At 42.3% G+C, this 12,438-nt stretch overlaps 1 protein-coding gene across 2 annotated transcripts in view; it reads right to left on the bottom strand.

Moving 5' to 3' along the window:
- Nucleotides 1–893: 893 nt before the first annotated feature.
- Nucleotides 894–12,438, bottom strand: part of CCNYL1 (cyclin Y like 1) — a 35,852-nt gene continuing 24,307 nt past the window's right edge. For both annotated transcript variants that reach the window (XM_043444680.1, XM_043444679.1), the window contains 4 exons: nucleotides 11,663–11,782; nucleotides 7,507–7,673; nucleotides 4,118–4,280; nucleotides 894–2,961 (listed from right to left, as the gene is read on the bottom strand). In XM_043444680.1, coding sequence (XP_043300615.1) covers nucleotides 2,845–2,961; nucleotides 4,118–4,280; nucleotides 7,507–7,673; nucleotides 11,663–11,782 — 567 coding nt within the window. In that variant the 3' untranslated portion in view covers nucleotides 894–2,844. The remainder of the gene's footprint in view (nucleotides 2,962–4,117; nucleotides 4,281–7,506; nucleotides 7,674–11,662; nucleotides 11,783–12,438) is intronic.

Consider the following 12,438-nt stretch of genomic DNA (forward strand, 5'->3'; position numbering starts at 1 on the left):
AGTATTTATGAGAACCTGTAAGTTTTCCATTTATCAAAATGGCTGTAACTGTCTCTAGAATTAACATTGAAAGAGCAATTTTTAGTGATTCTAACTTGTCTTCAAACTACAGTCGTGTCCAAGCAGTGTTCCTACCCCCACTTTTTTTTAACCTTTGACCACTCAAGATGTGACAGCATTTCTGCTTAGTAACTGGCATATTATCACATGGTACAAACTATCTTAGTAACAATGATTTGTCATAGTTTTTCTCTCCTTCTGCACTAATTCAGATTATTTCTACTAATCAACAACTTACCAAGAACAAAGTTAGAAGTTCTGACCTTAGGTCGTGAATGAAGGTGGGTGAAGACACAACAGCACTACCAGGAGTGATGGAGTACTGCGCGAGTGCAGTGACCGGGGTCCCAGAGAAACCTGATGGTGGTCTGGTTCATCACATGCTTGTTTAACATCACCCTCTTCATAACACCGCAGTTCTACCTCCTCTTATTCCATCTTCTTTCCTGTTCAGTGGCTTGAAATCCTCAAGTAACTCATGTTCTGATTCAATAGCATTTCTGTAACTCCTTTCTGTGTTTTACCTTTTATCTTCCAATGTGCTTTTTTCCCCTGTTGGTACACCACCACACAATTCCAAAAGTGCCATCTAATGCACCATGCCACTGAGCACCACAGCCAGTGATTTTAAGTGTACTAAACTATCTTCTGGTTGAAAAGAACATAAGCCGAAGAAATAAATGCCTCTTAACTAAAGGCAACGGTCAAAGAAACTTTTGAATGGGTAGTCGGAACATGCTTTCAGGCCTGCCTGTCAGAGCGGAAGGAAACATTTGCGCTACGCAGAGCCGTGATGTTACGTGAGCAGTGAGAAGGTGCACAACAGCCATGTATTTTAATTAAAATAGAGTTTATTAGCTTTTCTTTTAATATAAACATGAGGAAGAAAAACCACATAAGTTGTAGCATTCTTTTCAAAATAAAACTGCAATCAATACTTGAATCTCCAAGCTCCATAAACAATATTTTTTGAGGTGGTAGATTGTAATATTTTATATCCATTATTTATCATTTATGTCTCTGTCCTTTAAAAATGATGGAACCTGTGGCACTCAATATAATGTGAAGCCTTGCTATAAACAGAGAAAGTATTTCTGGCCCAGAAATGCTTTGTTTACAGGCAAAATTCCTAGGATTACATTTGAGAAGGAAGGAGAAAGATTTTACATAGTTGAGAACACTTTTTTAATGTTTCAAGTTTAGGTGACATCATTATCAATTTCCTAAAAGACTGATTACTGGACCTCCCTGTCTTTTAATGGGCTTCCTGGTGGCTAAGTGGTACCCTGTGTTTTAAAAAGCCTGAGGTAAGGGTTCCTAAGATTTATCTTTCCTCAAATAACAACTTGAAGTGACACACCTACAGCCAGGTTAACACGCAGAACAGAAAAGCTGTTTCATGTCGCTTACTTTCCTGTCACTACTACTAGGGTCCAATTCCTTTCAATTTATTATAGGAGAACTAATGCTATTCATAATTCCTTTACCAAATCTAGAAAAAAGAAACTTCAGTGCTCAAGCAGATAAACAGCCCAGCCAGGCAAAGGACTATCTTAAAAACAGGAGGCCAGGTCTATAAAGATACAAGATATCCTCCTGAAGTCTTTGTGCAATTTGAAGCTTTGATACTTGTAGAAATATAAATGCTACAAACTTACAAAACATCACCTGAGAGTTTACTTGAATTTCTTCTAAACTCATTTAGTTTTGTAAATTTTAAACATTAAGCTCTTAATTTTAATCTTTTGTTTCAGCCTATTGTTTGCCATCTTCAAGAGGGACTGAAACAAAAAATTCAAATTAAAAGCTTAACATCTAAGATTTACAAAACTAAATGAGTTTAGAAGAAATTCAAGTAAACTTTCAAGTGATATTTTGCGTCTGTAGCATTTATACTTCTGCGGCAGTGTCCTGGAGTGTCCAAGCACACTGTATTAAAGCTTAAAATTGCACCAAGACTTTTGGGACACCTTCTATTTCACTATCTGCTTATTCCTGGACTAACAGGTTGGCTGGAATTATGAAAATATCCTTTAATACAAGTATTTAACAAAGAGGACAATCATCAGAAAATGAGAAGCACCATTAGAGTTAACAAGAAACGCAGCACGGACCCAATAGAAGTAGGTAACAACATACTTTCTCTGCTTATGATCCCAAACATGCTAATATGCTAATAAGTAGTGCTTGCAAAAAATCTGAATGACAAGTGTTATTCAGCAGCTTTTTGGTTTAAACTGATTGCCAAAAATGACTAGCAGCTTCAATGAAATAGTAGGGAGGAAGAATCCTTCAAAACCTAACAATGCTACAACAGTCTAAGTGGCTTTATGGGTTGTCAGGAGTCCCATGTTTGAATGGCAATACTGCAGTGATTCTAAAGGAATATGCAGCAATATGGGCGAGAAAAATAGGAAAAAGTAAAAGTTATATAGTTAGTGTCTTTAAAGTCTAAAAATTTAAACTATTAAAAAAACCTCACATAGTTCACAGTTATCGGCCTACATAGTAAGCAAATAATCTGTGGGTGGGTTGGGAGCTTTTAGCTTTGGAGTGGTTTTTGTAACTCTGTTTACATTAAAAAGGACAGAAGAGTGTGTTGCCTTGACAAGGTCCAGTTTTTTCCTATGACCATAATCTTTGCTGTCCGCAAGTCTCTTGAATTCAGTGTCTTTCTTCTAGGTGAAAATACTAGTGTTGCTGGTTTCTGAGCAGGAGAGGTGGTATTTCTCCAGTCCTTGTTACGAGGGGTTCATGATGTTACAACCCCTCACCTCTCTCTGTTTATGAGAGGATGGCATTGGAGCGCTGAATACCAATGAAATTATCAGCGCTGAAAGACCTTCTCACAGCAACTCTGCACAAGTCTTTGTATTTGTCTTCACACAGTCTGGAGATGGCCTAAGAAAGTCAATCAGACAGAACATAAGTATAATTGGGGGAAAAAAGTTCCAACCTTAAAGAAAGCTGCATTGATAAGCCACACATCTGCATTCATTTAGGTTCACAGTTGCTGCTACTTTGGATAGCTCATATCTACACTGCTGATTCCCTAAGATAATATTCTTCAAGGGCTATGATGAGATTGCTGGGGCAGGGAGGAACATATTTAAAAACTGGGTTCCCAAAATAGGCCCCATCTAACAGCAATATGATGTTACCTACATACTAGATCCTTAAACATAATGAACACACCTGAGCAAAATCAGTGTTTACCCAGCTATTCAACTTCTATTCAGTCTTCATTATTTACTACACACTCTAAGAAAATTTTAACGAGGTAGGTGTGTGTTGAAGGCAAGAAAGGTCTAATGATGAAGCACTACAAGGTGCTATTTCACATGCATGTAAATTATCATAGAAAAATGTCTTATTTCTAAAGTACCAAGGTACCAGAAAAAGTGTCAACTTTATATGTATTCATTTCAGTTGTAAATTTTGCTGTATACCCACCAGAAATCACAAACTACTTCAAATTACTCTTCAAATCACTACTACGAATTACTTCATCCCATATATGTTACCACTTCCATTAAAAACCCACCTACACTACCATCCAGTTTCTGAACCCACATTATAATTTCCAAGTATAGGTCTCACAGGTTAGCCCCTGATGCTTCTGGTCTAATAAACTCATGGGGCTGAACTGTGATACACACACACACTGCAAGCTCAGACAGTTAAGAGTGGTAAGTAATTATCAATGTACATATGATTGGGGATACAATTATAAGAAATTATTTCTGTATGGTTATATACATATATATAAGTGTGGAGGTTCAAATAGAAAACCATTAAGAACAATTAAATCTGATTTAAAATATTCTGAATTATGGTTACATAAGAGATATCTGTAACTTTTTTTTTTTTAAATAATGTGAGATCCCTGTCTAACCCATAAAAGACACAGGGAATAAGATGCCAGTGGGTTAATAAGCTCTTCAAACTGTTAATTTAACAGCTTTCCATTTTCCTAGTCACTGAATAGTGTAAGTTAGCCACAGATGCTGGCTTTGGTGGCTGACAGAAAACCCAGTTAGTGAATCCACAGTCTTACCTCTAGGTTCTGTGCTCTTTCTTTGCTAAGAGGAGCAAATAGAAAACTCAGGTTGTTGTCATCTGCTAAGGAGCGAAGGTCAAAGTAGTATTTGGCATAAACACTGGCGGGAACATTAATATTAAACTGAAGGAGCTCCAGAAAGTGCCTTTCCATCTCATTCCTGGGGGAGGAGGAGAAGACAAAACCGACATAGGACAATTTTAGTCAACTGGGTTATCTTCAGAAACCCCATTCTGTGCCACGACAGCTCTAAATACAGTTTTGAAACAAATAATGGCTCCCCAGCTGGATTAATACACTAATGTTCAAACAAGGTGCAGCTATTTGTGGTTCTTCCTGCGTCCTGGCACTTGGAGTTTGGGACAAGGGAGGGAGGTTACGGCCCTCTTATGCACCCGTGCTGCTGACTCGGGGGCTCATTCTTCAGAGTTCCATTAGTGCAGCCGTGCATTCATGCTCCACGCTCACTCACAAGGCCCCGCTATAGTCATCAGATGAAAGGAATGATGTATGCTGTTTATTAGCTCTGGAGAACTTGCAGACATTTTCACCGATAACAGGAAGGGGCTTATTGAAGTAGAGACACGCCAACAAAAGGAGTAGGCACATCACCACGGCAACAAATGGGGCCATGGAGAGCCACTGCTATTATCTCTGAGGGGAGAAGACTCTTGAGGCAACAAGGATTCATCTCAGATAAATAAATAAATAAGCTACACTCGATGCGAAAGGGAATCCCCTCCCCCCGCTCCAGTGCAGGGGACTGCGGCAAAGGGCAGAATGCAAGTTTCTGTTCCTCTTAATCCCAGTAGGACCAGAAGGTGTTCCTGGGACAGGATGGGATACACTTTTTAAGCTATGGGAGGCAGTAGGATTAAGGGGAGACGTCTTGGCTAGACTAAATGCACCTGAGCAATGACCCCGATGGAGCAGTTCCCCCTGTGCTCCGTCCGCCAGCCCTGACTAGGACAGAAGGTGCATACGCACGCAGGGGGCGAATTCAATGAAGTGGGAAAGTAGGGTGCTGGGAGCAGGTCTTTCCTATGGGACCATACACAGTCATTAGCTTGTCTAATGTTTAATAAACAAAATCACAGTAAGTCTTACCACTTTCACAGCAATCACTTTAAAGAGTTAATTATATAAAAATGATAAATACACAGACAAATGAAAGTGACTTATTTTTCAAAATATTTGTTTCCTGGTTTTAAAGTGTTAATATTTTATCCATTGGTAAGTCATCAAATGTTTGATGTTCTCCTGCATGGAGAGCAGAGTGTGAGCAGAAATGAGGTTTCTCATTTGTTGAACTTTAAACCTAACTGAACCTACCTCCAAAATTAATTTCCTGTTCATATGGCCGTAAGTCTATAGAAATGTAAATCAGATAATGTTTTGATAATCAGCTAATCAGGACTTAATTTACTACGGGAATAAATGCACTTCACTATCCCTTTTATATTCTCTTCCACTAATACATTTTAATTGTGTGGAAATACAGTACTTCATAGGATTAACATGTCTATTAACAGAGCTTTACTTACTGAAGAAAAAAGCATTAGGACTACAGAATACGCTTCTGCGTTGTTTTTTTTTTTAAATGACTAGATGACTGAAGAGCATGCCATTTATAGGCGCAGCAAATTTTCTGAACAGCAGCTGCTCAATATATTCAAACAAGATACATGGATGTTAGAAAACTTTTAAGGAAAAGCTGATAGATGCCAATTTTTCAATTGAGACTCAAAATGAGACCATTACAAATAGCAGCCAACAGCAGGGGGATGAGACAAATGTGACTTGAACACTTGGTTGTAATGCTTTCCAGTTTCCAAAGATCATAAACAAAAGCAGCCTATTATGAACACAGCTCCTGGTGATTCTGTTTTACACAGAAAAGTGCTGTTTACAATTAGCTTCTTCCTGTAGCTAGACACTGCCATCAGTGCTATTGGGCTCACATCTATGAACACCCACACACCTCCCTGCATGTTCTCTGATGCTGTAACTGGACCCAGAGCCCCCGTCAGCTTAGTTGCAGGTTCTGAGAAAATTTCAGCTGCCATCATGGCAGACCTGGTGTTTATAATTACACATTTTCCTTCCTTCAAGGAACCAGTTTAAAGATGGATGATAGTGGTGCTCAATGTCACTTTAGTTTCTACAACTTCCAAAAGTACTTCTACTTATCTCGAATTATCTGCCGTAACACTAAGGTGGCTACCAGCAATATCACCATGACACTTTTTATCATCAAAGTGGACATTTTCACCAAAAGCCACTTAGACAGCTACCAACAATCACTGGTCCCTTCTCTTAGTCACAAGCTTCTTTGCTTCAGTTGTAAATATGCACTTTGGTAAATCTGAATTAAGAGTCAGGGGCAAAGGTAACAAAAACAAACTCTTGCCACTGCTGCCTGCCATGACCTTGATCGTCCTCTGCTGTTCACTATAATAAAGAGGTACCCCTTTACGTCTTCCTAAATGCCACCCACAAGGACATTTTCGCTGTCAAGTGACCACTTCTAGAGTCTGCTGCAAATACCTCTCTGGTTCCTGCTGCCTCCCACCCTCGGGGCCCTTCCCCGCAGCCAGACTGCAAGCCTGATGTTTCATGCCTGTGTAAGCGTGCCATCTGTGAGGAACCCCCCAAATTAACTCGAGGCCCCACCAAGTACCGCTGTGGTTGTTGAGTGCCCTGGGTGAGGCCCCACTGACACTTCCTGGGCTACCTGAGACAAAGGAGTTTCCTAACTCACAGACCTATTTCTAAACATGGGGAACACTCCTGACAGTGGAGGAGACAGAACACTGAGATCTGAAACCTTTCTGTTTGGTCACCTGTACCATCATGGTTTCCGTAACAACAGAACCTTAGAGACAACCTCAGATTACAAAAGAAGAAAAGACCTGAAAAAACAAATATACAATGTGTGACTCAAGTTGAAGTTATAACCTCAGTAGTCTGGAGGTGCTAAGACCTCAGCAGTGACCACTTAACTTCCAAGGCCAGACATGTGTCTCTTAAAAACAGACTGGACCTGGTAGACAGCTTTAAGAAAGACGTGAAGTTATTTACTGCATCATGTTGTTCTGGTAGTGAGCTTGTAAAATGGCAAAAACCACCAGAAAAGTAATTTCAATTTATCAAGCAGAATATTACAACAATAACACACCAAGATTTAACTAATTAATGATGCGAAATACAAATGGTTATACTACAGCTAGACAGAAAGAAGTCTAATTTTATATTTATACCTAATTCAGCTCTCTGCGCAATGTAACCTTTCTTAAAATGTAACATTTCTTAAGCTGTAAACTTTATGGGAGCAAATAAGGTATTGGAAAATGGTTAGACAGTTCACCGTAACCTTACAAACTCACATGTCCTCAACTGTAATGTCCTTTAGGATCTGGCAGTAGTCCACATTCCAAACAGCCTGATCGTCCCAAACCTTGGAGGCAAGAAGAGTGGCTCCCAAAACAATTCTTTTCCAGTTAGTGGGGCAAATGTCGATCTCAGCATAAGTTAAAAGCCTCTCTAAGTAAACCTGCAAAAGTAGAGGACTGGTCTTTGATTTTAGTTCCGTTTAAGGGCGGTGATAGAACTGTTAGGAGCGATAGGTTTCATCTGTTTTTAATAAGTCTTTTATTCTTTGGTTCTGCAGAGACTTTTGCTTGGCCAGCCAAGGCCAAAGGCCAGGTCACAGTTGTAAGGCAGATATTTCTGTTAGTCTGGTATTTCTACTCTGCCCATGTGAATTTCCAACCCAATTCTGGTCGCAGGAATGAAAGGACATCTCAGCATTCTAAAGACAGGCATTGTGTTATTACCTTCCCACTTGTAAAAGGCAGCACATATAGCCCAGCATCGATTCAACCGTTCAGTAAATGCTTGAGTGCCTACCGTGTGCAATGTACCTACCATACTGGTGGTGGGTACGTGGCAATTTTACATAAAGCTTGAGTATGTAAAACTCTGGTAAGACTGAGCAGTTCTTTATCTTCTCTTCAGAGGATGAACTTGAAGATAATAACTGGTGGTCAAGAGAGCCTCCCAGTGGCTGCTGCGTGGCACAGCAGGACAGGCGGTACAAAGCAAGTTTTACTTTACCACATTTAGTGCCTTTTTAGGGAAGATTCATGCACAAAAAGAGCTTTTTGTTCATATCCCCTATTTTTCACATCTCCATTATTTCATAACTCATTTGTCTTACATATTCTGCAACTTAGCCAATTTGTTTGGTTCTAAGGTGGTTAAGAGCTGCCGGTGTCTGAATCCCTGGGGCTCCTCTAAATCTGCCAGGTAGTTTGTGGGATGACTTCATGGCTTCTTTTATATGTGTCAAATGGCTATTCTATAAAGAACCAGACCAAGTTAACAGCTGAGTAAAGATTAAAGACATAAGTTGTGATGGTGTTACCTCTGCAGAAGAGAATATATGCCATTTGACAAAAAGAAAAAAGTCCCGTTATCAGACTGACAGCTCCGATCTGCCAAAGCTCTCCAAACTCAATTGTGTTTCAAACACGGTTACTGAGATTATATACCCTTAGTGAACTTCTGCCCCCCACTCCCCAGAGAACTCCGCATGCGCCAGTACTCTCTAAGAACGAGTCTCCCACAGGGTCCGCCCCTCTACTTTATGGCACTGATAGAAGCAGTTCAACCTTAGGGGCATTCCCTCAGCTTCACTAAAGGCAAACCTGGTCTCATTTACACCACTTGCCCTCCTGTCTCAGTGGAAGTGACATCTCTTTCTTTTCCCTGAAGCTAACTCTTCTATGAATGAAGTCAGTCCCACCTCTCATTTCTGCAGAACACTGTTCCCACAATTCATCTCTTCTCGAACAACCCCCCTTCTCTGTCAGAGATTTTCTCCAATGTTCTCTTACATGTTCTCAGCCCATCCGTCACCACCCCTTAGAACACTTCCCTCAGGAAATGTTCTGACACTGGCTCCTCATGACCCATCCTCTCCTTAGCCCACTTTAGTCTGCCCCTGGCCGCCACTGCCCCACTGAAACTACTGAGGCATGGTCACTGCTGCCTTCATGACAAACAGCCAGCGCTCTTCATTACAGTGCCCCACTCCCCAGGCATGCCCTCAGAGCCGAAAGACACTGCCACACGCCTGGCTGCCGGGACCAAAGACCTCCACTTGAGTTATCTCAGTCCCATCTGTTGGGAATTCTTATCTCCACTTTCACTGGTCACCTGCCGGCTCTGCTCTTCTGTCCGTCACTTCTGGCTTCTATCACTGCCATTGCCTCCTAACTTCTCTGCTTCCACTGACCGCCAACCACAGTCTGTTCTCCCCAGAGCAGCCAGGAGAGCCTCTCAGATTAAGTGCGCTTCACGGGCCTGCTCAACATCTGCCAGGGCTCTCCCATCAAACAGGTCACTTCTGTGGCCTGCTAGCTACGAGGCCCTGTGTGAGATGCCATCGTCCTTCTGTGCCCTCATCACCTGTGCCTTCCCCTCATTCCCTACTCTGATCACAGTGGCACCCTGCTGACCCCTCAGCACAGAACCTTCTGTGGCCTGCTAGTTACGAGGCCCTGTGTGAGATGCCATCGTCCTTCTGTGCCCTCATCGCCTGTGCCTTCCCTCATTCCCGACTCTGATCACAGTGGCGCCTTGCTGATCCCTCAGCACAGAACCCGCTCCTGTCTGTGCCTCGTGCTCTGCCCCCTGCCTGTGCTCTCAGGCCCCTCGTCTTCCTCAGTCCAGCCAGGTCCTGGTTCAGAGCTCACCTCTGTAAAAAGGCTCTTCCTGGTCTTTCTAGCGTGCATGCATTAAGTCGCTCAGTCGTGTCTGACTCTGACCCCATCGACCCGTCTGGCTCCTCTGTCCATGGGGAATTCTCCAGGCAACAATACTGCAGTGGGTTGCCACTCCCTTCTCCAGGGGATCTTCCCAAACCAGGGATGGAACCCGAGTCTCCTGCCCTGCAGGCAGACTGCTTCCTGTCTCAGCCACCGGGGAAGCCCCTCTAATCTCTCCATCCCTCTACCTTGCTTTCTCTTTCTAGCTTTCACTACCACTTCCAACAGTCATCTTTTTAAAAATACTCATTTTAAAAAGTCTTACACTCTGTGGTACACCTGATACTTACACACACTGTAAATCAACCATACTCCAATAAAAACTAAAGAAAAAACAAAACCCTTATGTCTGCTATACTTACCTCAGAAAGGCAAGAACAACTCTCCTCTATGCCCAGCACTTAGAACCGTGACACGGGCAGGCATTTGGTGCCTATGTATGCCCTAAGCAGCTCCTCGGCAGCACTCAGCACGTGCACCATGCTCTCCTTCTTCAAGCTCTCCTGGCAGCTCTTCTGATTCTCTCCTGGGTTTCCTACCACTCCGGCCACTCCTCTGGGGATGTGTCCTGTAAGTGCTGACAGTCCCCACAGATCTATCTTCTCCTCAACTTTTATTTAACGTACTTTCTCTGCATTTGAACAGCTACACGTAATTCCTGCCTCTCGCTCAGCTTCAGGCTCCAATCCCATACAGTCGAATGACTGCTAGACACTGTCACTCTGCTGTCTCACAGGTCCATCGGGCTTAACTTGTCTACAAAGAAATGCCCCTCTTCCAACCCACATACTCTCTCCTGCCTGCATTTCCCAGCTCTCCACGTGCCAGCGCCACTCCCGCCTCTCTCAAGCACATGCTAACTGAGCACTGTAACTGGCTCGCAGCTCCAAGAAAAGGCCTGCGTCTGAGCTGGGGCCCACTGGGGGGAAGCCTCCTCTCCTACACTCTGCCTGCAGGGGGCAGGCAGCGGTGGACGCAGGCCCTCCCTTCAGACCATGCAGCTGACCTTCCCCTATAGGTTTGCTATAGGGAGGAGTTAGGCAATCCCAACTACCTCTCAGCTGAATATGGTATGTTATTCAAATGATAAAATCTTACCACAGGAATTCAGTATGGATGACAGAAAGGTCCTCACATAGCTGGAGCTTGGCGGGCTAACTTGAGTAAAGCCTTTCTAAGCACTACTGAACCCCAGTCCTGGGTACCTTCACACGCCGGCACCAGAGGACAGTAGAGATGGTTAACACTATCGCCCAAGGACAGGGAGGTGAAGGCAGTCGGTCTCAATCAAGACACACATCACAACTGCCTAGGCAACACAGCCTGAGACTCAGAAACACACTGAATCTACACCTGCCGTGGGCCAGGAAGTTCAGTGATCGCCTCCATCCTACCACCCAGCACACTTTGCCGGTGTGCACCTGTGTGCCCTGTGTGTGCATGCGTCCTGAGGTGTGGAAGGAGAAACCAGAAGTTTCTCCTGCTGCCTTTAACACCAACTGTTGTGTGATGAGAAAAGCAATGGCAACATTTTAAATCATGATGATTACTAAAGCTCAAATCTATATTTTACTTCTTTTTGATACATTTCTCTTTAATAAAGTTCTGATGATCATTTCAGGAACCTACTTTCATTTGAAAAACAGGCCCATACCTTCTGTACAAGAAAAAAATTTCTAGAGATGCTTCTATTAAGAGAAAAATGTATTACCCAAGTCACTATTGCACATTCAGCAGTCAGCTGGGCGGCACTGAAAAGAGTACGAACAAATCTGTAAATGAATTTGTGTTCAGGATCATGCTTAAAGTACTCCTCCGGAACCTTTTCTCGCTGAAAGAAGAAAAAACACATATTAAGTATCCACTGAACAAAAATACTTAAAAGTACCCTCAAGACAGCAATCTTCACACGTGGGCCCATGTGCTACTTAAAATAATTTTGACTAGGTGACATGTCTTGTAGTCTTTTAAATATAAACAATGGGATCCTAAAGTACCATAGTGATTCAATACTCACTACCATTCATTAAAGAAAAATGCAAGCACAACCTCAGAAAATGTATTTTCACCTTCTTCCCCAAAGAATTCTAACCAAATGCAAACTATTTTTAGGCTCAAAAGTCTTGCTGATCATTGTACGTCATCTGCAGTCAACTATGAAAACACCTTTCTAGTGTCCTGTAACCAGAGGTGCTAAGGGTGTGCTCTCTTACACAGCGGTCACCAGTCACATGTGTCTACTGAGCACCTGAAGAAGTGAGTTTTTAAACCCTGTCATTTTAATTAGTTTAAAATTTAAACAGTTTTTAAATTTTCTCCTTAGAGGTCTTACATATTTGTTAGGAAATGTTTATATTGTGTGATGCTATGGAAAATCATCCTTTAAAAAGCTACATTTTCTGTTACTTGGGTATGTTTACTTACCTGCTCACTCGTCATACAAAGCGTAACTCAGTTCTTATCAGTCACACCCCTGACACAACATGC

The sequence above is a fragment of the Cervus canadensis genome, chromosome 24 (assembly GCF_019320065.1).
Source record: "Cervus canadensis isolate Bull #8, Minnesota chromosome 24, ASM1932006v1, whole genome shotgun sequence".
NCBI lineage: Eukaryota > Metazoa > Chordata > Mammalia > Artiodactyla > Cervidae > Cervus > Cervus canadensis.